At 43.0% G+C, this 23449-nt stretch overlaps 1 protein-coding gene across 1 annotated transcript; it reads right to left on the bottom strand.

The window, feature by feature from the left end:
* Nucleotides 1–20241, bottom strand: PGK1 (phosphoglycerate kinase 1). Its single transcript, XM_068532974.1, has 11 exons — nt 20047–20241; nt 14144–14194; nt 11385–11540; nt 11126–11270; nt 7693–7796; nt 6931–7050; nt 3830–3944; nt 3398–3577; nt 1251–1428; nt 874–972; nt 1–489 (listed from the first exon to the last, which is right to left on the bottom strand). The coding sequence occupies exons 1-11, from the start codon at nt 20109–20111 to the stop codon at nt 449–451; spliced, it is 1254 nt and encodes a 417-aa protein (XP_068389075.1). The 5' UTR covers nt 20112–20241; the 3' UTR covers nt 1–448.
* Nucleotides 20242–23449: the final 3208 nt, after the last annotated feature.

The raw sequence follows: 23449 nt of genomic DNA, 5'->3' as shown, positions 1-23449 counted from the left end.
CCAGTTTCAATGGATATTTTTATTATTTATTTAATAGATCACCAACTTCATCTCCCTCCTTACCAACAACTGGAATTTCATTTTGTTTCCATGCTGAGTGGTGAAACAATGACAAAGCTAATCAGAATAAGCTACTTCATAAAGAGAACTAAGCTAACACAGCTCACTTTCTTTTAACAGGCATAATACAAATATGTGCACTCTAGAATGCAGAACGGTTTAGTCTCTAAGAAATTCAAATGGGATCTTGAAGAATGTAGGCAAAGCCAGGGTGCAGTAAAGGTGAGCTGAGATGCCGTACAACTGTTTAAGGGTTCCTGGCGCTACATCTCTTGGCCACTAGCCGAATCTTGACATAGGGGAAGATATTAGCTAATGCCAAGTGGAGATGCAGAAAGCACTAAGTTGACTTAGGGGCTATGCACAGGAACCAAAAGGCAGGAAAGTACTAAACACTGCTGAGAGCCTCCACCCCAGGAAGGACTTTACCTGTTTTTGAGAGAACACACACACACACAGTCAGCATTACTATAGGATCCACTAAGCCAGATCTGTCCCCTTCTATCCTCCCAATAACATATCAGCTCTTCTCTAGGGTATATGGCCAGGAGTTAGGTAACTTTTACATTTTGGGTCCCAGGTCTACTAGAGCATAACCTCTTTGAGAATAAGTCTTCCCATTTGGCCCTTCCCACCTCAAATGGAAGCCAGGAGCTTTATTTGAAACTCCTCCATTTGTACTGCCCAGCTAATGACTGCTAATGACTGCTAATGACAACACTATCTACCGTCTCCACTCCATTCTACTCACCTCTCACTGCATAAACCCCATCCTTCCCCCAAATGAGTCAAAAAAACATTAAAGAACCTCACCTTCCAGGAGCTCTAAACTGGCACCACCTCCGGTGCTCACATGGCTGACTTTATCCTCTGTGTTCCATTTGGCACAGCAAGTAGCAGTGTCTCCACCACCTGTTGAATGAAAGCCAAGTAAAAAGGGGAAAGGAGAGAAAAGAAAAAAGATTGGCACCAAAATTATAAGGCAATGTGCTCTCGAGCTCAAAAGGTAGCCGATAACCCCCCAAGTCCATCTCATTTAGAGGTTCCTCCGTGAATTACATACCCATTTAGCTCTCAAGATTCACCTGGCACCAAGGAACCTAGGAAAAGTTAACCATTTCCCCTCTACTTTCCTCTGATCAGAATTCTGCCAGCTCACATTGGCGATAGCTTTGTACAGGACCCCTTACCTATGATGGTGATGCAGCCCCTGGAAGTGGCTTTCACCACCTCATCCATGAGGGCTTTGGTTCCTCGGGCAAAAGCTTCCCATTCAAATACACCCACAGGTCCATTCCACACAATCTGCTTAGCCCGAGCAACAGCCTCAGCATACTTCTTGCTGCTCTCAGGACCACAGTCCAAGCCCTAAGGGGCAGAGTTAAAAGAGAGGATGAAAGGATGAGCTACCAATAAAAGCTACTTAGAGGAGCAAATACCATACCTCCATCAAGACCAGAACTCAAGGCTGAACACCAGAGTGTCTTCTAGAACCAAAAGATACCCCTCATTCTTTAAAATTATAAACCTGTTCATATCCTTTATGGAAGATCAAGTCTAAGGGAAAACCTCAAAAGTTATTTGATAAAAACATTCTTAGCCACACTATTTTATGATTGTGTGTAACCAGATAAGTGGTTTTCAACTAGGGTCAATTCCGTCCCTCCCTAGGGAACATATGGCAATGTCTCAAGACATTTTTGATTGTGATGATTTGGAGATGGTAGGGGGTTGCTTCTGGCATCTAGTGGCCAAAGATGCCTTAAACATCCTATAATGCAACAACAGCCCTCCACAACTAAAACTACCCGAGATGTCAATAGTGCCGAGGTTGAAAAACACTAAACTAGATCAGTGGTTCTCAAACGTAGTTGTGCATCAGAATCACCAGGATGGCTTGTTCGAGCACACATTTCTGGGCCTTACCCCCAGAGTTTCTGCTTCAGCAGGTCAGGGGCAGGGGACAGGAATCTGCATTTTTTAATGAGCTTCAAAATGATGCTGACGCTGCTGTTCTTTTTTTAATTTATTTTTGGCTGCTTTGGTTCTTTGTTGCTGCGCGCGGGCTTTCTCTAGTTGCCACCAGCGGGGGCTACTTTTCGTTGCGGTGCGCAGGCTTTTCTCGTTGCCGTGGCTTCTCTTGTTGTGGAGCACGGGCTCTAGGCTGGCGGGCTCAGTAGTTGTGGCTCCCAGGCTCTAGAACGCAGGCTCAGTAGTTGTGGTGCACAGGGTTAGTTGCTCCACAGCATGTGGGATCTTCCCGGACCAGGGATCGAACCCATGTCCCCTGCACTGGCAGGCGGATTCTTAACCACTGTGCCAGCAGGCAAGTCCGATGCTGCTGTTCTTGAGACCACACTTTGAGAAACACTGAACTAAATAAAACCCACATGCCTATCAAAAGGAAAGTGATGGGACTTCCCTGGTGGTCCAGTGGTAAAGAATCCGCCTTACAATGCAGGGGATGCGGGTTCAATCCCTGGTCAGAGAGCTAAGATCCCACATGCCACAGGGCAACTAAGCCCATGTGCCACAACTACTGAGCTCGCACGCCTCAACTACAGCCCGCATGCCGCAAACTACAGAGACCACAAGCTCTGGAACCCACGTGCCACAACTATGGAACCCACGTGCCACAACTACAGAACCCACATGCCACAACTACAGAGCCCACGCGCCCTGGAGCTCAAGCACCACAACTAGAGAGAAGCCCACGCGCCGCAACGAAAGATGCCACATGCTGCAACTAAGACCCGACACAGCCAAAAATAAATTAAAAAAATAAAGAAATCTTAAAAGAAAAAAGTAAGAAATATGAAAGCTTAAATAATTCTAAAAAAAAAAGGAAAGTGATAAGCAAACTAGTATGTCACCGTTAACAATTTTGTACAGCTATTAGAATGATAAAATATGGAGAACATTACAATCAGCTAAATAAGTCTTTAATATACACATAAATTTTTCCCTGCTTGCAATAATTATACTTGTACTATCTTAATGTTTTCATATGAGAAAAATTTCTTATACAGGTTTCTAGGTAGCAACATAATGCAGAACAGCCCAAACCATGAAAGTACATAGCATCAGCCCCAGCACACAGTCAAGTACTTAATAAACATTAAATAGATGAAGAAAGAGAAAACAGTTTTGCCCCCACATTACTAATGAAAAGTCTTAGCAGCAATCTGATACCACTGCTTTTCCCCATGGATTCTCCCCGAAGGAGGGTCTCACTCAACATTTGGAGCCCTTCTTTTAAAATTCCCATTGGTTGGTTGAATGAATGATACCAAAATGTATCTGTTCACTCATACTACCAACCACCCAAGTGACTCACCATCCAGCCAGCAGGTATGCCAGAGGCCACAGTGGCTTGGCCAGTCTTGGCATTCTCATCAAACTTATCAGCAGTGACAAAGTCAACAGGCAAGGTAATCTTCACGCCATTCTTCTCAGCTTTGGATATCAGGTCTTTGACGATCTTGGATCCCTCTTCGTCAAACAGAGAAGTGCCAATCTACACAGGAAAGTCAAGATGATGAAGACCAGCCTCTATACTAAGAATGTGATTACCTCACAAAGCAGACAGGAACAAAATACAACACAATACAAAGGAATAATTCAAAGACGAAAGAAAAACAACTTGCAAAATAAATAAAAATGGGAGTTTTTAGGGCTCATGTCAGAAGCTAATTTCCTTTTTAAATTTACATAACCAGCTATTTCTCATGGAGAGCTATTTCACATCCACTTGGCATTGGTTTCCTACCTCCATGTTGTTGAGCACCTTAAGGAAGGTAAAGGCCATTCCACCACCAATAATCATTTCATTGACTTTGTCTAGCATATTACTGATCAGCTGGATCTTGTCTGCAACTTTAGCTCTGGAAGGGAAAGCAAGAATCATCACCCAAAGAACAAACAATGGACTAAGGAACTGATATTACATAAAGCCTGAGTTTTGATATTAAGAGACAGGAACAGAGAAATGTCCCACAGAGTGACAAAAGTATTGGCTAACTTTGCCCTACGTTTCTCCAACCCAAAAAGCCAATCCATTACTAAGAAATCCTTTTAAGGTGTAGCTCTTGGCGAAGAAGGGCTTAGAAGACTTACAATCATCTAAAGAAATCACAAGTTCCAGATAGATCTATTTTGCCCCTTCTCTCCCCCAAAAAATCAAAGGGCCAAGATTGCTAATTGTACCTGAGAAAGATTGCTAATTGTGGGATCCCTGAGCTCCCTGAAAACTGTCCTAATCCTAGAGCAGGAACCAGATTATATACCAAATGAATATATACTGAGCAAAAATAGATATTCACACTCTTAGGTCCATGCTCAGTTGCTGGAACATTTGCTTTATGGCATTCGTTATTCTATTGGACCACTTGATTCAACACACTGATTGAGCACTTACTCTGTGCCAAGGTTCTAGGTCTCTGAGAAACATCACTGGGCAAAAGAGAAGATCCCTACCCCTTTGGAGCTTATATTCTAGTAGAGGGAAATAAGATAATAAACACAGATGTACCTTTCACCTCCGAGAGAAAAAAAATATCTAAACAAAAGAAAAACATTCACTTGAGGCACAACCTTTAAAATCTTCACATAAGTAATAGCTTGCCTTCCACAAATATTCTTATATATCTAAATCCCACTTAAATGAACCAATCACCTTGGGCCTATCTACCTCTTCATTCAATAAACAAGATGATACCTACTCTGTGAGAGGCCCTATGCTAGGATTTGTGAAATGGAGGTTCAAAACAATAGCGATGTGGGAGAATAGATGGAAAGAGACTATAGATATCTCACTTGTAAAGATTGGTCACCACCAAGGGTAAGAATGGATTAACTGTTTTATACAGAAACAGACACACACAGAAAGAGAGACAGAGACAGAGAAAGAGGGAGAAACGAGACTCAACGTCTTCTAAAGAATGTGGGATGTTCTACAGATCAAATGCCCTGCTTCTTCAACAAATCAATGGAATGAAAATAATAATGAAGAAGGAACTATTATAGAATAAAATATACCTAACAACCAAATGCAATGCATGGACTTCATCTGGATCCTTATTCAAACAAACTGACTGTAAAAAGGCATTTCTGAAATGATGGAGAATTTCTGAATACAGACTGGGTATTAGATGATAGTAATAAAATTGTTAAATTTTGTTAGGTATAACACACGGTGGTTATTTAAAAGAAATCTCATCAGTTATGAGATGCATACAGAAGTATGAGAAATGAAATTATATGATGCCTAAGGCTTGCTTTCAAATACTCCTGACCAAAAAAAGGATTAGAGGACAGATGAAACAGGATTGGCAAAAATGCCAATAATTACTAGAGCAGGGTGAGAGGTACCTGGGGGTTATTATACTATTCTTTCAACTTCTGTAATGTTTGAGCGTTTCCATAATAATGGGGCTTTTTTGCGCCATGCGGCTTGTGGGTTCTTAGTTCCCCGACCGGGGATTGAACCAGGGCCCTCGGCAGTGAAAGCACTGAGTCCTAACCACTGGACCACCAGGGAATTCCCAACACAACGTTTTTTAATAAAATGTAAAACCTTCCCCTCAATTGTTAATGTTCTAAGGAGACTACATTGCAAGAAAGATGGCAAAAAAAACCCCTCCGCACCAACTTCCCCAAAATAGCTATTTTAGGCAGAGTCCAAAACCTAATCAAAACCCCTAGGTGGCACTCACTTCCATATTCCAGATCTACGGAAGGTTGGAGAACAAAGCCCAACTCCTAATCTCCAGAGAAGCAAAGATCAGAGTCTGACCTTTATAAACCAGTGCACAAGAGGGGCAATGATTCCAGGACACAGATAACAACCTATACCCACCTTAACTATTTTTAGGACCCTGAAACTGGGCTCATGAACCTGGAGAGCAACTATGCTATCTGAAATTGACACCCAACTCCTGAGTCAGCATTCATAGGGAAATGCTGAGTGTGTTCACTCCCATGGAAAAAAGAAGCCCCGCTCGTAAAAGGGTCAGGAGCATCTAGCCATAAAGAGGCTGCCATCTAGATAGCCATGCCAAGTGACAAGATCTTACCCAAGCAGTCCCAGGTCTCTGTCCCTACTTTATCACCTAAAATGTACCCTCCTAGCCTCTTGAGTTGCACTTCTGAAATTCGTATTTTTAACTAAGCCAGTAGAATATCACTGTTCACAGGGTACCTTTCCCCACAGGAGAAAATATAAAAAGGTATGTGAGCTGGAGAAATGAGTTCCAAATGATATATTAAACACACATGAGGAGGTTTTCATATCTGAGAGGCTGAAGTGCTTCAAAAATCGTTAGATGAGCAATGGTGGATCTTTCCGATTCTTCCCTCCAGAGCCACTTTCTATCCTTTCCAGCCCTGTTCTCTGTCCCAGGAGGCTGACCTGAGTGGACTGCATCAAGGAGTTCCCTTGCCCTCTGACATCCAGCTAGGTTGCAGCCCATTGTGGGTAGGAGGGGGTACATCAGCAGGACATTAAAAGATCACAGTATCTATTTCCCTGGCTCCTTCCCTGCTAGATGACTATCCCTACATCCCTTGACCAAAGGCTACGGTTTCTATCAGAGGGACCTCTCCACGCAACCACCCTCTCTGGATTTTGGTAACCATCCCTTTCCTTTTTCCCTTCAGGCCTAAGGATGGTGATGACTGTTGCCCCAGATTACTGTACTGTCCCTTCTGGGTTTCCCTAAACACTACCCACACCTTTGTAGACAGTCCCTTTATTAAATTCTCCTCAGTCACCCAGTTTGATTGTGCTATCTGACAATAAACCACCCAAGTTATGGCCTACTACCAGGCAAAAACACTACTTAAAGCATGATCTTGAAGAGTTCTCCATACCCGCCCAGGATGGCCAGGAAGGGTCGCTCTGGGCTCTCCAAGGCCTTGGCAAAGTAGTTCAGCTCCTTCTTCATCAAAAAACCTCCAGCCTTCTCTGGCAGATTTACTCCCACCATGGAGCTAGAAATGAACAGAGACATTCAAATGTTAGGTCAATCCCTAGCAATTCTCCCAATTCTAGAGGCCATCTCCTTATCACTGAAAATATTTTCACTTCTGAGATGCCAGGCCACCACGGTTTTCATGCCCAAACTGCAACAAAACACTTAGGTACAAGATAAGATTTTTGACTAATAATGCAGGGTCAAGGGGAACAAGTGAAAAGCAATGCCCTAAGGTAGAATTTAAGATACCCAATTAATAGTCTTCAGGCCAAGGGTTTAACCACAATAAATAATCAGCCAGGTGACGACAACAGGAAAGGATTCCTCAGTTTGCTTCCTACTGACAGCCTAAGATTCCACTCCCACAGCATTCACAAAGGGAGAGCTCTCCATGAAATATCCCAAAGTGAGACAGAGGAACATCTTCCTGAAGCTCGACAAAAAGCTCCACAATTCTCAACATTTGCTTTTATTTCCTCTTTAGATCGGAGATACTCAACAAGAACCTCAGTGTAATTTGTAGCTCCAATTAGAGATAGAAGCCAAAAAGATCACAATATAATACAGAAATATCCAAAAGCAAGCCAGAGCTTGGGCTGCTCAAGTAAACAGAGAAATAATGCTCCCAGTTTGACAATGAGCAAAAAACTTTTAGTACCTGTGGGCTCGGTGAGCAGTGCCAAAAGCATCATTGACATAGACATCCCCTAGCTTGGAAAGCGAAGCTCGAAAGGCTTCTATTTTGGCTGGCTCAGCTTTAACCTGCAGAGAAAAACAAACAAAAAAAAGGAAAAACAACAACACAGGAAATGTTGATGGCTCCAAAGTCAACTGTAAAAGCATTTCATACCAAGAGTCCTCTTCAACATCTATAAAGACCCTGAGTTGGTAGGATAGTAGGTTTTTGGTTTTTTTGTTGTTGTTTTTGTTTTATTTATTTATTTATTTATTTTGGCTGTGTTGGGTCTTCCTTTCTGTGCGAGGGCTTTCTCTAGTTGCGGCAAGCGGGGGCCACTCCTCATCGCGGTGCGTGGGCCTCTCACTGTCGCGGAGCACAGGCTCCAGACACGCAGGCTCAGTAGTTGTGGTTCACGGGCCCAGTTGCTCTGCGGCATGTGGGATCCTCCCAGACTCGAACCCATGTCCCCTGCATTGGCATGCAGATTCTCAACCACTACACCACCAGGGAAGCCCAGTTTTTAAAACTAGCAACAGGATCTGTTCTTTCTTCCTAATATTCCAGGTCTTTTGGTCATTTCTGCATGTTTCTGCTCTCCTCCACCTTCCCTCAAATTGCAAGCCTAAGATTCCTGAACCACAGCTTAACCCGTAATCACATCCCACTGGCCTCTCTCCAGCTCCTAGGACAAGACTCAAATTATCCTTCTCTCTCCTTATCTTGACTCATTTCCTCGTTTTAACATATTCTCCTTGTAAAATTTAGGATTATACTTGAGTCAAGCGGCTGGCTACCAAGACCTTTCTGCAAAGGGAAAAAGGCCCTCATATATATTCCTCATCAAAGCAACAAGGGCAGGCTGGAACAGAGAAGGCAGATGGAAACATGACAACAGAAAAGGACCTCAGAAACATTTTATATCATAGCAAAAGGAGATAATTCATATAGCCTTCCCTGGAAGTTAGGCATCTGATAAAACAATACACTTCTACAAAAAAGAAAGAGGAACAAAAAGTAGAAGTAAAACATAGGGCTTTGAATGTCGGCTAACTATCCAGGGATAATACCCGCCCCCCACGCTCCCATAGGGGAAAGAAAGCAGGGCGGCAAGATGAACAGAGTCTCCAGTAGGAAGCAAAGCAAAGATGCAAAGGAAGCCAGATAAGAGGGACATGGCAGAGAAGAGCACAAAACAGATGTTTCTTTCAGTCACTGTCCACTCCCATTCTCCCATGTACTGAGAAGAAGGAGGCTGCCACAGATAACAGGTGCTTTCCTCTAATGAACCAAAGAATGCAGGGGCACTAATGCTAAAACTGAAGACTGTAGAGCCCCCATAATCTCTTTACAGTGGAATATCATCTGCCACTGGTGACTGCAAGACAATGTGTGTAGTAATGAAAACACTGCCCAAATGGCAGGAGACCTGGGTTCTAGGACCAGGTCTGACGCTAATTTACTGTGTAACCTTTGTCAAGTTGTTCTCTGCCCCTGAAATCTTCCCATCTATTAAAAAGGGAAGATAACCCCTCTATTTAAGAAGAATTGTTTGAGGAAAAATGAGACAAATTGAAAGCTCTTCATGGAAAAGGTACTATAGAAATTAATAGTAAGAAGAACCCATTTCTCATTTTTGATCTGCCAATAACTAGAAGGAAGAGAATGCTCCTAAGAAACCAATGCAGGCACACTGGATAAAGGAAAAATTTCATGCCCTCGCTTTGTTTTTATCCACTTTGAACTTATGGCTGGCTCCCGAAATTTCAAGGCATGGAAAGCCACTGGACACTAAATGTAAAGTAAACTAACTAAAAAAGACATAGACTAGCATAGTTGGTTCATCACTTCCTGAATAAAAGGTTTTGCCTCAATTTGCCAGTTGCCTCCTGCCATTTCTAAGCCCGAGCGTCTAGCAGGTTGAGTTTCAGTCTAAAAGGGCACCAAATTTTAGGTCAGCATTTGACTCATACTACTGTAGCAAGACCATGCCAAAGGCAAGATAAGGCAAGACCAGAGCCTGCAGTGCTAAGAAAAGAAACTGCTTGAAAGCAGGCACTGCGATGACCTTAAGAAATGTCAGAAGTACAACGGGAGGTTGAGACGCTAGCCTCAGAGCATCTTGTTCCACAAGATACTAAAGACCTTAAGAGTGGAAAGTACTTAAAGGGTGCTTTCAGCTTCCCTTCTACCAATAGGCAAATTCCAAATCATCTTCAAAGAGCCAGCTTTATCATTTAATATTTGAATTCTGGTTGTCGGTCACAGTAATCTATTTTATGGGTTATCTATGGTTGCCTTTTAAAAAAATTTGTTTTTTTCCCTATGGTTGCTTTTGCACAACAATGGCAGAGCTGAATAGTTCCAACAGAGACCATATAAGGTTGTGGCTGACCGTATGGTCCGCAAAGCCTAAAATATTTATTGTCTGGCCCTTTACAGAAAGTTTGCTGATCTAATGGACTGAGCTCTATGTAAGGCCCAGCAACGGTACCACTACCTCTAACTTTAATCAAATGACTGCCTTTCTGAGACCTAGGTTTTTTTTGAAAATACGATATCTGTACTTCCTTAAGAAGAAATTCAAAGATGCTTTACACTTCTTAAGAAAAATGTCTTAAATCCAAGGCAGTATCATCATGACCATCATTTACCCAACTACAATCAAATGTCCCAAATAGTCCCTTTCCACTTGACTTAGGAAAGTACTTTTTCTGCTCACATGATTCTTTTCTAAGAAAATCCCAATGATATCAAATTTAATTTAGTGTGTTAAAAGTACCAAGCTCAAGCTTGAAGTTAATTCCCCTTCTAAATAAAAATACAGATTGTCCTTCCATAACACACCAGGGCCTGTTGCTTAGAAAAACAGCTCCAGCCTTGACAAACAAAAAATCTAAAACTGGCTCTGCTGGAGGAACACCTGGTGTATCATGGATACTCACCGCCATGCCCCCAGCCAACAACCACCTGTGAATGTCTGCTCTCAGCACTTGGCAATCACAGCCTCCCCCTTTGATAGGATATAATCACATACTATTAGAAAAAACAATCTTCATGTATCACAGGCCAGGTGTGTAACAAAGGGACAATTAGAAGCAGCGTGTTCACCAAATCCTCGTACACCCAAATGGTGTTCACGTATTTTTCCAAGGTATTTCAAAACTACTTGAGCATGATGAGGAGGGCTTCTGGGATGCTGACAATATCCTATTCTCTGACCTAGGTGGTGGTTACACAGGTGTGCTTACTTTGTGATAATTCATCAAGCTGTGCATTTGTGCATTTTTAATCGTATGCTGTACTTCAATAAAAAGCTGTCAAAATAAACATGAGCTTCCTCTACTCTTCAATCACAGTCTTTTATACACTCAGCCCTCCTCACCTCCACTAATGTCAAAATCACAGGTCCTACCTTGTTCCCAGAAGCATCTTTTCCCTTCCCTTCTTCCTCCACATGAAAGCGAAGGTTCTCCAGCAGGATGACAGACCCAGCAGCTGGGTCAGCACAAGCTTTCTCCACTTCTGGGCCCACACAGTCCTTCAAGAACAAAACATCCCTGGGGAGAGCACAACATGGAAAACACTTGAGCAGTCGGAAAGTTAAGAACCAATAACAACATGCTTGACAACATCTGTCACAGAGTCCACCAGCACCAGAGCCTGAAACGTACTTGCCCAGCAGAGATTTGAGTTCTACAGCAACTGGCTGCAAGGAGTACTTGTCAGGCATGGGGACACCATCAGGCCGGCCCAGGTGGCTCATAAGAACAACTGACTTGGCTCCATGGTCCAAGCAGAATTTGATGCTTGGAACGGCAGCCTTGATCCTGCAACCAAAAAGAGACAACAGGTAGAGTAAGGTTACTCCTAAGAATTAGTGGGAACTATTCTATTCATGGTCTCATAAAACATAAAGCCCCCTTTCTTCTCCAAATTCCTTCAGATCTACTGTCAACAACTCAGCGATGGTCCTCAGGTCCACGTGCAGAGGAAGAAGTTAATTAGGATGTCAACCCTCCCCCTAGGGTTATACAATCTCATCATGTTTTGCCCCTTGTGCAGAAAAGAGTTAATATAGCAGGACTGAAGCTGCTATCTTCAGAAGGACCTGCTTGCAAGGTTGGCCCTTAGCTGGTATCTGGGAACTTGGCTTTTGAAGTGGTCCCTCAGTTCTCTGACAAGGGCTGCTCACAGTTCCTAGACTGTCTGTACAAACAAGGTGATTTACGCTCAACACTTGCTTCCCTCTAAGAGGAATTTTGGTAGTTGCTGGGCAGAGGGTGCCTATGTGATCAGCTGCCAGTAAAAATCTTGGGAGCTGAGTCTCTAAAGGGCCTCTCTGGACAGAAACATTGCACGCAATTATTGCATTTTTCACTGCTGGAGAAAGGAGCACGCTTGGTGTGTCCCATCATGAGAGGGAGAAAGCATGGAAGCCCATGCATGGATTTCTCCAAATTCTGCCTGTGTCTTTTCCCTTTGCTGATCCTGTCATGCATCCTTTCACTGTAATAAACTTTAGCAGTGAGAACTATATGCTGAGTCCTGTGAGTCCTTCCAGTGAATCACCAAATATGTGGGTGGTCTTAGGGACCCCTGAAACATCCTAAGTGTTTGACTGTGGAAGAAATATAAAATTCCCAAATCTTGAAACCATTACAAGAAATTTGGGGAAAACTGAAAAACATGTAACTTTTCTGCACCCGTTACAGATCCTAAGTCACTTTTTTACGTAGGTAAAAATAAATACATTATATAGAATGTGGTTTACATAATGCATCGCATTTACTAAATTATAGTTTAACCTAACATTTATTAAACCTCCTTTAAACACTTCAAATTTTTGTTACAAACCCAATTCTAACTTTCCATTCTTGGCAGTCTTTAAGAAATTAAAATTGATAACAAAGAAAATCATTTATTTATTCAACAAATATTTATTGGATGCTTCTTTTGTGGCAGCTACTATATCAGATTCTGAGAATACAATAGTAAATAAAATAGTCTCTGCTCTCATAGAAGTGGTAGGAACTATGGAGAAAATAAATCAAGGCAGGGGGACAAGAATGACTGGAGAATAGTGGTGAAGGGGATTTTAGAGAGGGTGGCCAGGGAAAGTCTCTCTGATAAGGTGATATTTCAGCAGAGAATGGAATAATAAAAAGCCAAGTTATGTTTCTAAAATATCTTATGCTACTTGGCAGATATAGAAACTCATTTATACCAAATAAAGAAGAAACCTTCATCAGGTACAACGTTTGCCCAATGAAACCAAATTAATCTTCAGGGCTATCCCTTATTGGCCAAGTTCTATTATTTCTAATGCTTCATTTTGTTAATCAACTCCATGGAGTTCTGAAAATGAAAAGATCTACTCAGACCTGTTTCTCTGTTTTTTACTTATAAAATACCTTGATAGGCATATTTCCAATCTTTTATGTGTGCTACAGAAAATAATGAAAGTCAAGAAGGGTCAGAGGTGCCTTGTACAAAGACCTTCCACTATGGTGCAGCAGGGATGTGCTTGGCAAAATGCCAGGCTCTATTCTGGGGCCAATATCTGAAAGTGTTCTGGGTCTATACCTGCACTGTACTATATGGTAGCCATTAGCCACAGGTGTCTCCTGAATACTAGAAATGTGGCTAGTCCAGATTGGTATGTGCTGGATCTCAAATAATACCAAAAAAGTTAAATGTTCCTTTGATTAATTTTTAATTGATTACATACTAAAATGATTATTTGGGGCTTACTGGATTAAATAAAATGTATTATTACGTTCACCTGTTTTTTTTTACTTTTTTAATGTGGCCACTAGAAAATCTTAAATTACATGTGGCTCATATTATATTTTTATTAGACACTGCTGGTCTATACCATTGGAACGTACCTTTCCAGCTCAAACCTTTCATTTAAAATTTAAAATAAAAACCTTCTTTTACAATCTAGTCAAAAGCAAGAGCAATACTATCACTTAAAATTTCTGCTTCTGAATCTAGGAGCCAAGACATTTGGAGCAGCCTAAACTGACTGAAAATATTACTTCTGAAGTCTTTTCCCTTAAATCAAAATTCTCGAAAACTGATTTTATCGGGGCCAGCTAGAATAGGGGCTTGTAAAACTACATGCCCAGTTCTTCATTTTGCAAGGGAAGCCAAGTAACCTTAAACCTTTATATTCTTTAAAAATGCATAACCCCAAATTCTTCAAATTTAAAAAAAATGGGGGGAGAAAAAAATCGCTTTCTTAAAATGATTTTTTTCAATTTCTAAATTCTCATAAGAAGGCAAACCAGATGGTGGGTTGTTGAAAGCCAAGATCACATGGCTTAAGTTGCCATAGTTCTACAATAAGGAAGTAAAACCATTTCATCCCATATACTCAGACCCAGGTACATCGTAAACCTAGCTCAAGGATTAGCAGGGACATTACCTCTGGTTGTTTGTTATCTGGTTGTTCTTCATAGGAACATTGAAGTCCACTCTGAAAAAGAAACAAAGTGTTGGGTTCAGAGCCATGATCAATTTTTCATTCCCCCAAAGATTAGGAGAGAGACTTTTAGTGAACCAGTTAAATAAGTTGGAAGTTCAAAAGTCACCTTAAAAATAATCAGCAGTATCAGAAGAGGTGATTAGCCATGGGGAGGAGGGTGGGAGTAGTGACTGGGATAGGACACCAGGGGGAGCTTCAGGGGTTCTGGTAACGTTCTCTTTCTTGACCTGGGTGACGAATGTGCTCCTTTAGTGATTGCTCTTTGAAGCTTATGATTTGTGCCCTTTTAGGTACGTATCTCATACTTTTTAAAAGAGAAATTTTAAAAAATAAAAAACAACTTAAATCACAGGAACTAGCCCTGAAGACCAGGGAAGCTAAAGCCAGTTCCATCTAAAAAGATTTCTATGTGGGCCCAGCATGATAGTATCTAATAAGAGTGGCAGCTGGAGGAGTGAGGGGTTATAGGGAACACGTCTGGATTTTGATTCCTTTGATAGTATTTCTGGGTTCTAAGGAAGCAAACATTACTCAAAAGAAAAAAATTAATTGGAACAATAAAACACGTCAAGAGAATATCATTCTTTTGGGAGAAAGGCTGGGACCTCGGGACCAGAAAGAAATCCAGTATCCAGGACCAAGTTCAAACAGTATCCTTCAAGCAAAACACAGACAATAACAAGAAGATAGCCTCTTTCTAAAAGCCTGAGAGGACACTTTGCTGTACACCTGAAACTAACACAACATTGTAAATCAACTATACTTCAATTAAAAAAATTTTTTTTAATTAAAGAAAATAAAAGGCTTAGAGGAGAGGATGGAACATGTGACCCTGCCCACCTGACAAACAGGCAATTAGAAAAGAAATGATCCAGATAGCACAAGCAGGAAATTCCCTGGCGATCCAGTGGTTAGGATCCACTGGTTAGGACTGCTGGGGGCCAGGTTCAATCCCTGGTCGGGATCCCACAAGCCACATGGCACAGCACACGGCCCGAGGGTGGGGGGGGGGGAGGGGGAGGGGTGTGGATAGCAATTTACTGCAGTCTCCTTTCTTACCCAACAGATTGCTGCTTTACCATTTTTAAGAACTGATCATTCCTTCCCCCTTCTTGCAAACTCCTTAGAACCTCAGGCTACTTCAATCTGACTGAAAACGATGTGTGATAGCTATTTGTAAGGTGTAAGTTTTGCCTGCCAAGATCCTTTTTAAGTGATTTTTTTCTCATCTCTAGAATGGGGATGATACTACTATCTACTTCACAGTTATTGTGAAAATTAAATGAGTTACCGATTTGGAAAGTGCTTTGGAGAGTAACTGATACACAGTAAGTGCCATAAAAGTGGTAGCTATTATTATACATGCTAAGGCTTCTCCAAAACGTGATTCTGTGATCTAAAAGGCAGATCAACCATTACTAAAAACAGCTAGCAACACGCACTAAGGGACTACAGTGAAGGTATGACCTAGTTAAAAAGACTGCTGCCATGTTTGACCACAAAGCTCCATCACTAGGCCTTCCTCTCTAAGGCTGAGGCTTGGTAGACAATTACAAAATCCTAGACCTACTAAGAAGACCACCAATTTCCTATGTCCCCTAGGTCTGTACTCTAGTTCACTGAAGAACAGCTTTTCCAAAGGTGAGTTGAAGGACTACTTCTGTATTCAAACATTTTAATTAAAATCTTAAAAAAATAAAGGCAGTATGCCTCTAAAGACAGAAATACAGTCTACTTAATTTCAGGCTACTCGATTCTGATTCTAAGCATCTTCTTTAAATATCCTGAACAAGGCCCCTGCCAGCCTTAAAGTGCATTCCAAAGAGGACAGAGTATCCCATTACCAAGAGTCATTTTCTCCCACCCCCTGCAGCCTCCCAGAAGGCCCACATTCAAAAGGGCTAATGGCAAGGGGCTGAGCATAAGCCACCCTTGCAGTGCTGCTCCCTACCCCCAAGCCCTGACAGAGAGGAAGTTCTTTGGAAACATTCAAGAATCTCTCTCATCTATCCACGCTGCCATGGCATAGCTTACTGATGAGAATTGGACTTGTATTCTCTTCTCATTGCTTGTGGAATATCTTCCCTCATCATCTCCTAGACTCTCAACAACAGGTCTGCTTTTAGCTTCTCCTGTCTAAGGACTCCACCACAGAAACTGCTCTGACCTACACATTCCACTGGTTCTGTGTAAAATCTGCACCCCTTCCTTTTCCACTTCCCTTAAACAATCCCGAGCTTAGCCTCAGGCACAAAGTCAGATATCACTACACACCAATCATAATGGCTGAAATTAAAAAATGACATCAAACGCTAGTGAGGATGCAGAGCCATTGAGCACTCATATACTGCCAGTAGGAATGTAAAATGATGCGGCTGCTTTGGAAAACAGTCTGGGAATTCCTCAAAAGGCTAAGCATATGACCCAGCAATTCCACTCCTAGGTGTTTACCCAAAAGAAATGACAGCATATGTCCATACCAAGACTTGTGAACAAATGTTCAACATTCACAGAACCTTTATTTGAAATAACTCCAAACTGGAAACAACCCAGATGTCCTTCAAACTGTGGACCATCCATAGCATAGACTACTACTCAGCGATACAAGGAATGAACTATTGATACATGCAACATGGATAAATCTCAAGGGCATTATGCTGGGTGAAAAAATGCCATCCCAAAGGGTTATATACTGTGTGATTCCACTTATATAACATTTTTGAAATAACAAAATTTTACAAATGGAGGAGAGATTAGTAGTTACCAGGGGTTTAGGAATGGAGTGAGAGAGGCCACGACTCTAAAGGAGTAGCATGAGGGAGATCTTGGCAGTGCTCAAACAAAACTAGTTTTGTATCTTGATTGTGGTGGGAGTTACACAAATCTACACATGTGATAAAACAGCAAAGAACTATATACTTTATTCCAATGTCAACTTCCTTCCTACTCTTGATATTGTACTATAATTATGTAAGATGTATCCAATGAAGGAAACTGGGTGAACACAGGACCTCTCTATACTATCTTTGCAACCTCCTGTGAACGTATATAATTATTTCAAAATGAATCTTAAAAATACTAATTTAGTTGTACTAAAGATATCAAGACTATCACCTGAAATCGCAGGAGTCCAGGCCCAGTTCCATTAAAAGCTCTCAGAGGAACCATTCCCACCCTCGCTTTACTGCCTCTGACTACAAAATTGGGGTATTATGGCTCCCTTAGAGACTTCTTTTTTCTCCCCTGCTCTCAGTTTTTCCTCCCTGTTTCTTCTTCCACTACACCAAGGCTGTTGCTTAACAAGTTACAACAGGTTAGGGAAAAAATAGTGAGGTTTAAAAAAATGGGAGGAGGGAGAGAGGTGGGGGAGAGCAAGCAAAAGGGAAGCGCTTCACAAGTCGGCAAAGGAGTAAGACTGGCAACCTATGAGAGGAAAAAAGGAAATGACATTGCAAAATTAAACAGGAAATTTACTCAAAGGGCTATAAAGTCAAATGGAGTCCTAAAAAACTGAGGTAGAACCTGGTAATTAGCCAGTCAGAGATTTCCGGCTATCTGAAGTTCCCTCAACAAATCAGTCCATTTCCCTTGGCAATTCAAAGCAGGGGCCCGAAGACTCTACAAACATCACAGCTCCCTTTTGCAAGACAAAGAAAGGAGGCAAGTGAAGCAGCCACTACTCCGGAGGCCCCACTTCCGGAACACTGCCAGCAAGCACCACATAAAGGCAATTGAGACAAAAAGAAATTTGAGCTGACGAGGCATGGCTGCCTCTGTTCTAGAGCTACATTAATAATCTGAGAAAAAAGCAACATCCTGTTCTCAGGCCAAATAAGTTCTATCCAGATTACAGGGAAAAATTATTGACTGCAACCTTCAGCGGACAAAGCTCTATTTTAACCTGTCCCTATTCACTATGTCCAAGAATTTAGAGAATCTGGTTGGTAGCCAAGGAGACCCAAATTCTAGTCCTGGCTCTACCACCAACTTGCTAGTTCAGTGACCTTGGACAGGTCATTTTCCATCAGCAAAACAGGACTAGCCAATCATTTCAAGGCTCAGGGTTAATCTGTGTTAAATGAAACTTTAAGACCTTGGGCAGAAACATATTTCGTATTAGGTCCAGAGGGAGAAAAGATAAGCACCTCCTCTAGTCTCACTCCCAGCCAGCCCAGATAATTCCTCAAGCCAGTTTCCCTGGGAAGAGAGGAGATAAAGCCCAAGACTGCAATTGTAGGAAGGTAGCCAAGATGATGCCCCACCTCTTGTCTTTCAGCTGGTGCCTGCACCTGGAAAGGTCAGCCTTGAGCACAGTGGAGACGGGAGGAAATCACTAAAATCTAAGATCTAGTTGCATGCCAATGTCCACTTGTCCTGTTTTTCATAGGGTCTATCCCCCTTCCTTACGAGCATCTGAGGGGTAGATAGGGCCCTTATCTAATACTAGGATGGCTATGATTCCTACTTTGTCCAGATTGCAAAGGACTAGGTGATTTAGCAAAAGGGGGACACCAGGTGTTCTTCATGGCCATAAGCCATTGAGTTCTTTTAATTATTTCCATAGCAGGGCAGAGAAGGCCAATTGCAAACTAATAGTGGCCATAATGAAATTAGAGGGAAGGGGAGAGCTACATCAACTTTTAGGGTGTCCATACAGTTCACTAATTCACAGTGCATACCTTCGTTTAAGCCTTAGGTAAAGGGAGATCCCCTACTGCTTTCTGCATCCATTAATATGCAAAAGTTGCCCTCTCTTGAACCAGCCCAAATTGGGAAAGGGGCTGGATCACATCATGCACATGCCTGCCCATCAATCAACCACTTCCCTAAAAGGACAAGACTACACAACGCTATCAGTGCAAGCCCTTATGGCCCCCACAAAAGCACCACCCTTGGATCCTGTCAAGGTCAAGTCCATCAGTTACATACCTAACTGAATTCCTGCACTTAGCTCCTGGCATGCACGAATGTACATGTTACAAAAAGGATAAATGTAAAAGCTCCACACATTATACTAGTTAATTCTGGCAAACAAGGGAAAAGCCATGTTGGTAAGTGACCAGGAATCCACATGTTTGGAGTAAAAGACCCCAAAGCGCATGGGGAGCCTTCGCCACTTCTAATATCCTGCTTCTCTAGCCACCTGTGGGGGTGAGGTTAGAAAACAGCAAGAATGAGCAGCCACACCCTTCTCTAGCATTACCCAGTATGTGGCACAATCCTGGTGCAAAACCCATGGCCTGTAGTCCAAAGACACGTAGAGCGGCAGCGGCCTGTTACATAAGCCCTGCAGGGCCTCCTTCGGTGCGCCCACCCCACCTCTCCCTCCCACCCCCAACGCTTTAGTGGGTTCTACTCCTGAACAACGAAATCAACATTCTCTGGGAAAGATGTCCTTTTGTGCAGGGCCATTTCTGATTTGTCTGGGATGGTCTACGGTGGTGGGAGAAGGGAAACTAACCAAATGACCTTTCAAGGTCCCTTCCCTGGGGGTCTAGGGATCTGCAGGCTAAGCATCACATCCCACCTCGCCAACCGGGAACTGGAGGCGATAGAACTGCCTTTCAGAAATAAGAGAAGAGAGCAAAATGGATCCCTGCAATCTGAGCCCTTCCTGGGTGGATCCACCCCCGCAAAGGGCAACTTCGGCTCACTTTTTGGGTTGGGGAAAATGAGGTCAGAAACCGTTAAACCCGGGCAAAGCTTCAGCCACAATGGTGGGCAGCCCAGTCCTGCAGGGCTAGGACCCATGGGGCCGAGACGAGGACTAAAGGCCACTTTGGGCAGGAGGGAAAGCAAGTCGGCCCCGGCCGAAGAGGCTGCGGCAGAGTCCCGAGGATTACCTCATGATGACCCGCTTCCCCTTCACGTCCATCTTGTCCAGAGTCAGCTTGTTAGAGAGCGACATCTTGGCAATTCAGCGGCAGCGAGAGGCCGGGGGAAGAGACTGTGCAGCGACAGCGGCAGAGACTGCAGCCGACTCACGCTCGGAACGCGTGGAAAATGCCGAGCGCCTAGCGGACCCGGTCGCCCCGCCTCCCACCTCGCCCCGCCCCTTTCCGGCCGCCGCACCCTGCTCGCCGGCCACGCGGGCAGCTATAGGACGCGGCCCGAAGGCGCCTGCGTGCTGCTATTGTTCCAAGGCGCTGTCAGTCTGCGAGGGCGCTGGCGGGACGTGCTGCTGCTGTCTGTCACGTCCGGCACGCAGCGAGCCGCTGGGAACCTTCGTGACCAGAGGCGGGAGGCGGTGCCGCCGGGCCCGCAGGTGGAGGGAAAGGGAGAGGTTGGCGCCGAGGGGCGGACGTGGAGAGAGTCTGAGGTCCAAGGCCGCCGTCTCGGTCCCTACGGCCGCGCCCAGAGCAGCTGCAGCGCCGCGCAAACCCACGACAGCCTGGGGAAAAGCGCCACCCCGCACGCACCCCATGGAATTGCCCGCAGCCGTATCCGGATAGATGCAAGTGGCAGCTCCTTTTGGAAAATTTCTGTTTTCCTGGCTCCCCCAAATGGAATTTTCCGTAAGACTGCTAAGGAGCCTTTAAGAATTGAGACCTCTTAGGAGTTGGGAAAGGCCCTGGTTCCCCCTGTTCCCCCGCCCCCTCACCTTTTTTGTAATAAGTACAATGTAATTGTTTGGTTACGACTTGAAGCTAATGGCAAACGCTTAGAGCATTTTTCATATATTAACTCACATTGCTCACAAAACTCGCAATCCTCATTTTACAGATGAATTAACTCATGTACAAGGAGGTTTAGTGACTTGCTTAGGGTTTCAGATCTTGTAAATGGTGGATTCAAACCTAGGCAGTTAAGATGTAGAGTCCATACACTTACTTAACTATAGTATAGTACAAACAACCATTGCTCAGAACTAGGCACTCGGGTCCAACATGCTTACAGAGTTGGCTGGAATGAAGTAATTTGAGTCAGAAACAAAAATTTTCCACATGGCACTCAAGGTCCAGGTAAGATGTAGGAAATATTAATTCATAGTGCATTGGTATTGAGACACTAGTTCAAAGTTATGAGATAAGCATTGGTTTCTTTTAATCCTGTCAATGTATATTTGGGAAATCTTCATGGAGTTACTTCCAACTGAGTCTGCATTTGAGGCCCAGATGGGCCTTCTGGCCTCCCGGTGATCAGCTCTGCATATATTTAGCGCTTATTTCACTCCGCCTGGGCTACTGTGGTAGTGGGAAGCAATTCCTTTTGGATAAGATAGAATAGCAACCAAGGGTGTCAGCAAAGAAAGCAAAACAAGCATACAATCTGACACACTGAATTTAATAATACTTCCCAATTATTGAGTGCTTGCTGTATGCCAGACACTGTGCTAAGGACTGAACGTGCATGACTCATTTATGACTCACAAAAGCTTTGAAGTAGGTACTCTTATTATCTCTATTTTACAGATGAGAACATGGAAGCTCAAAAAGATCAGAAAGCTTTAACCACTACAGATCTGAAGCAGCATCAGAGATGCAAAGATCCTAAAATGGGAAAGAGCCTGAGACAATATAAAAAGTCCAGTGTTGCTGGAAAATAGAGTGGAAGGAAGAGAGGTCTAAAATTATACCGGTGAGGCAAGGTAAGGAGAGACCAGATCCTGTGGGCTTATAACCATGATGAAGATGTGATTTTTATCCTAAGAGCTATGAGAAGCCATTTGTTGCAGTCACTGTTACCTTGTATTCATGATATATAAAGAACTCTCAAAACTCAATGGTAAGAAAACAAACTCAATTTTTAAAAAATGGTCACAGGACTTAGACACTTCCCTAAAGAGAATATACAGGTGACAAATAAGCACATGATAAAATGTTTAATACCATTTGATATTCGGGAAATGCAAATTAAAACCACTATGAGGGGCTTCCCTGGTGGCACAGTGGTTAAGAATCCACCTGCCAATACAGGGGACACGGGTTCGAGCCCTGGTCTGGGAAGATCCCACATGCCATGGAGCAACTAAGCCCATGTGCCACAACTACTGAGCCTGCACTCTAGAGCCCACGTGCCACAACTACTGAACCCACACACCACAACTACTGAAGCCCGTGGGCCTAGAACCCGTGCTCCACAACAAGACAAGCCACCGCAATGAGGAGCCTGCGCACCACACAAAGAGCAGCCCCCGCTCACCGCAACTAGAAGAAAGTCCGTGCACAGCAACAAAGACCCAACGCGGCCAAAAATAAATTAATTAAATTAAAAACATTTTTAAAAAAACCCACAATGAGATGCAACTTTATATCTATTAAGATGGCTAAAATAAATATAAAAATAATAATACCAAGTGTTAACAAGGATGCAGAACTCTGCACTGGAACTCTCCTACATTGCTGGTAGAAGTGCAAAATGGTACAGCCACTCTGGAAAACAGCTTGGCAGTTTCCTATAAAATTAAACCTATACCTAGCATATGACCCAGCAATCCCCCACCCAGGTATTCACCCTAGAGAAATGAAGATTTATGTTCACACAAAAACCTGTACATACATGTTTATAGCAGCACAATTCATAATTGCTCAGAACTGAAAACAATGCAGAAGTCCTTGAATGGATAAGCAAACTGAAGTATGTTCATACATTGAAATACTGGTCAGCAATACAAAGGAATGAACTATTAATACAAGCAGCAACTTGCATGAACCTCAAGGGTATCATGCTGAATGAAATAAGGCACACTCATGAGTTTCATGGTGTGTAAGATTCCAAATGTATGACAGTCTGGAAAAGGCAAAGCTAGAGGCATGGAGATCAGATCATTGGTTGCCAAGGACTAGGAGCCGGTGGAATATGTGACTACAAAGGAGATGCATGAGGAAGATTTTTGTGGCAATTGAACTATTCTGCATTCTGAGTGTGATAGGGGTTGCATGAATCTATACCTGTATTAAAACTCATAGCACTGGCCCCCAAACAAAATAAGTGGAAAAAAAGGAAAAGCTCTACAGGCCAATATTGCATAACTCAAAACAGAACATCTACCAGCTAGATTCAGCCCATGAGCTATGAGGTTTTAACCTCTACTCTTTAGTTTGTAGTGCTCATATTAAAATACAGCACCTCAAAATAATCTATGGTGTTAGAAGTCAGGATAGTGGTTTCCTTTGGGGAGGAGGAGTGGGTAGTGACTGACGATCCATATGAGGGCTTGTAGGGTGCTGATAATGTTCTATGTCTTAATCTGGATGGGTTAGGGTAACCAACCATCTAGTTTGTCCAGAACAGAGGGGTTTCCCA

This window comes from Eschrichtius robustus, chromosome X (assembly GCF_028021215.1).
Source record: "Eschrichtius robustus isolate mEscRob2 chromosome X, mEscRob2.pri, whole genome shotgun sequence".
Taxonomy (NCBI): Eukaryota; Metazoa; Chordata; class Mammalia; order Artiodactyla; family Eschrichtiidae; genus Eschrichtius; species Eschrichtius robustus.
The sequence above is the reverse complement of the archived record's forward strand: the minus strand, read 5'-3'. Positions and strand labels throughout refer to the sequence as shown.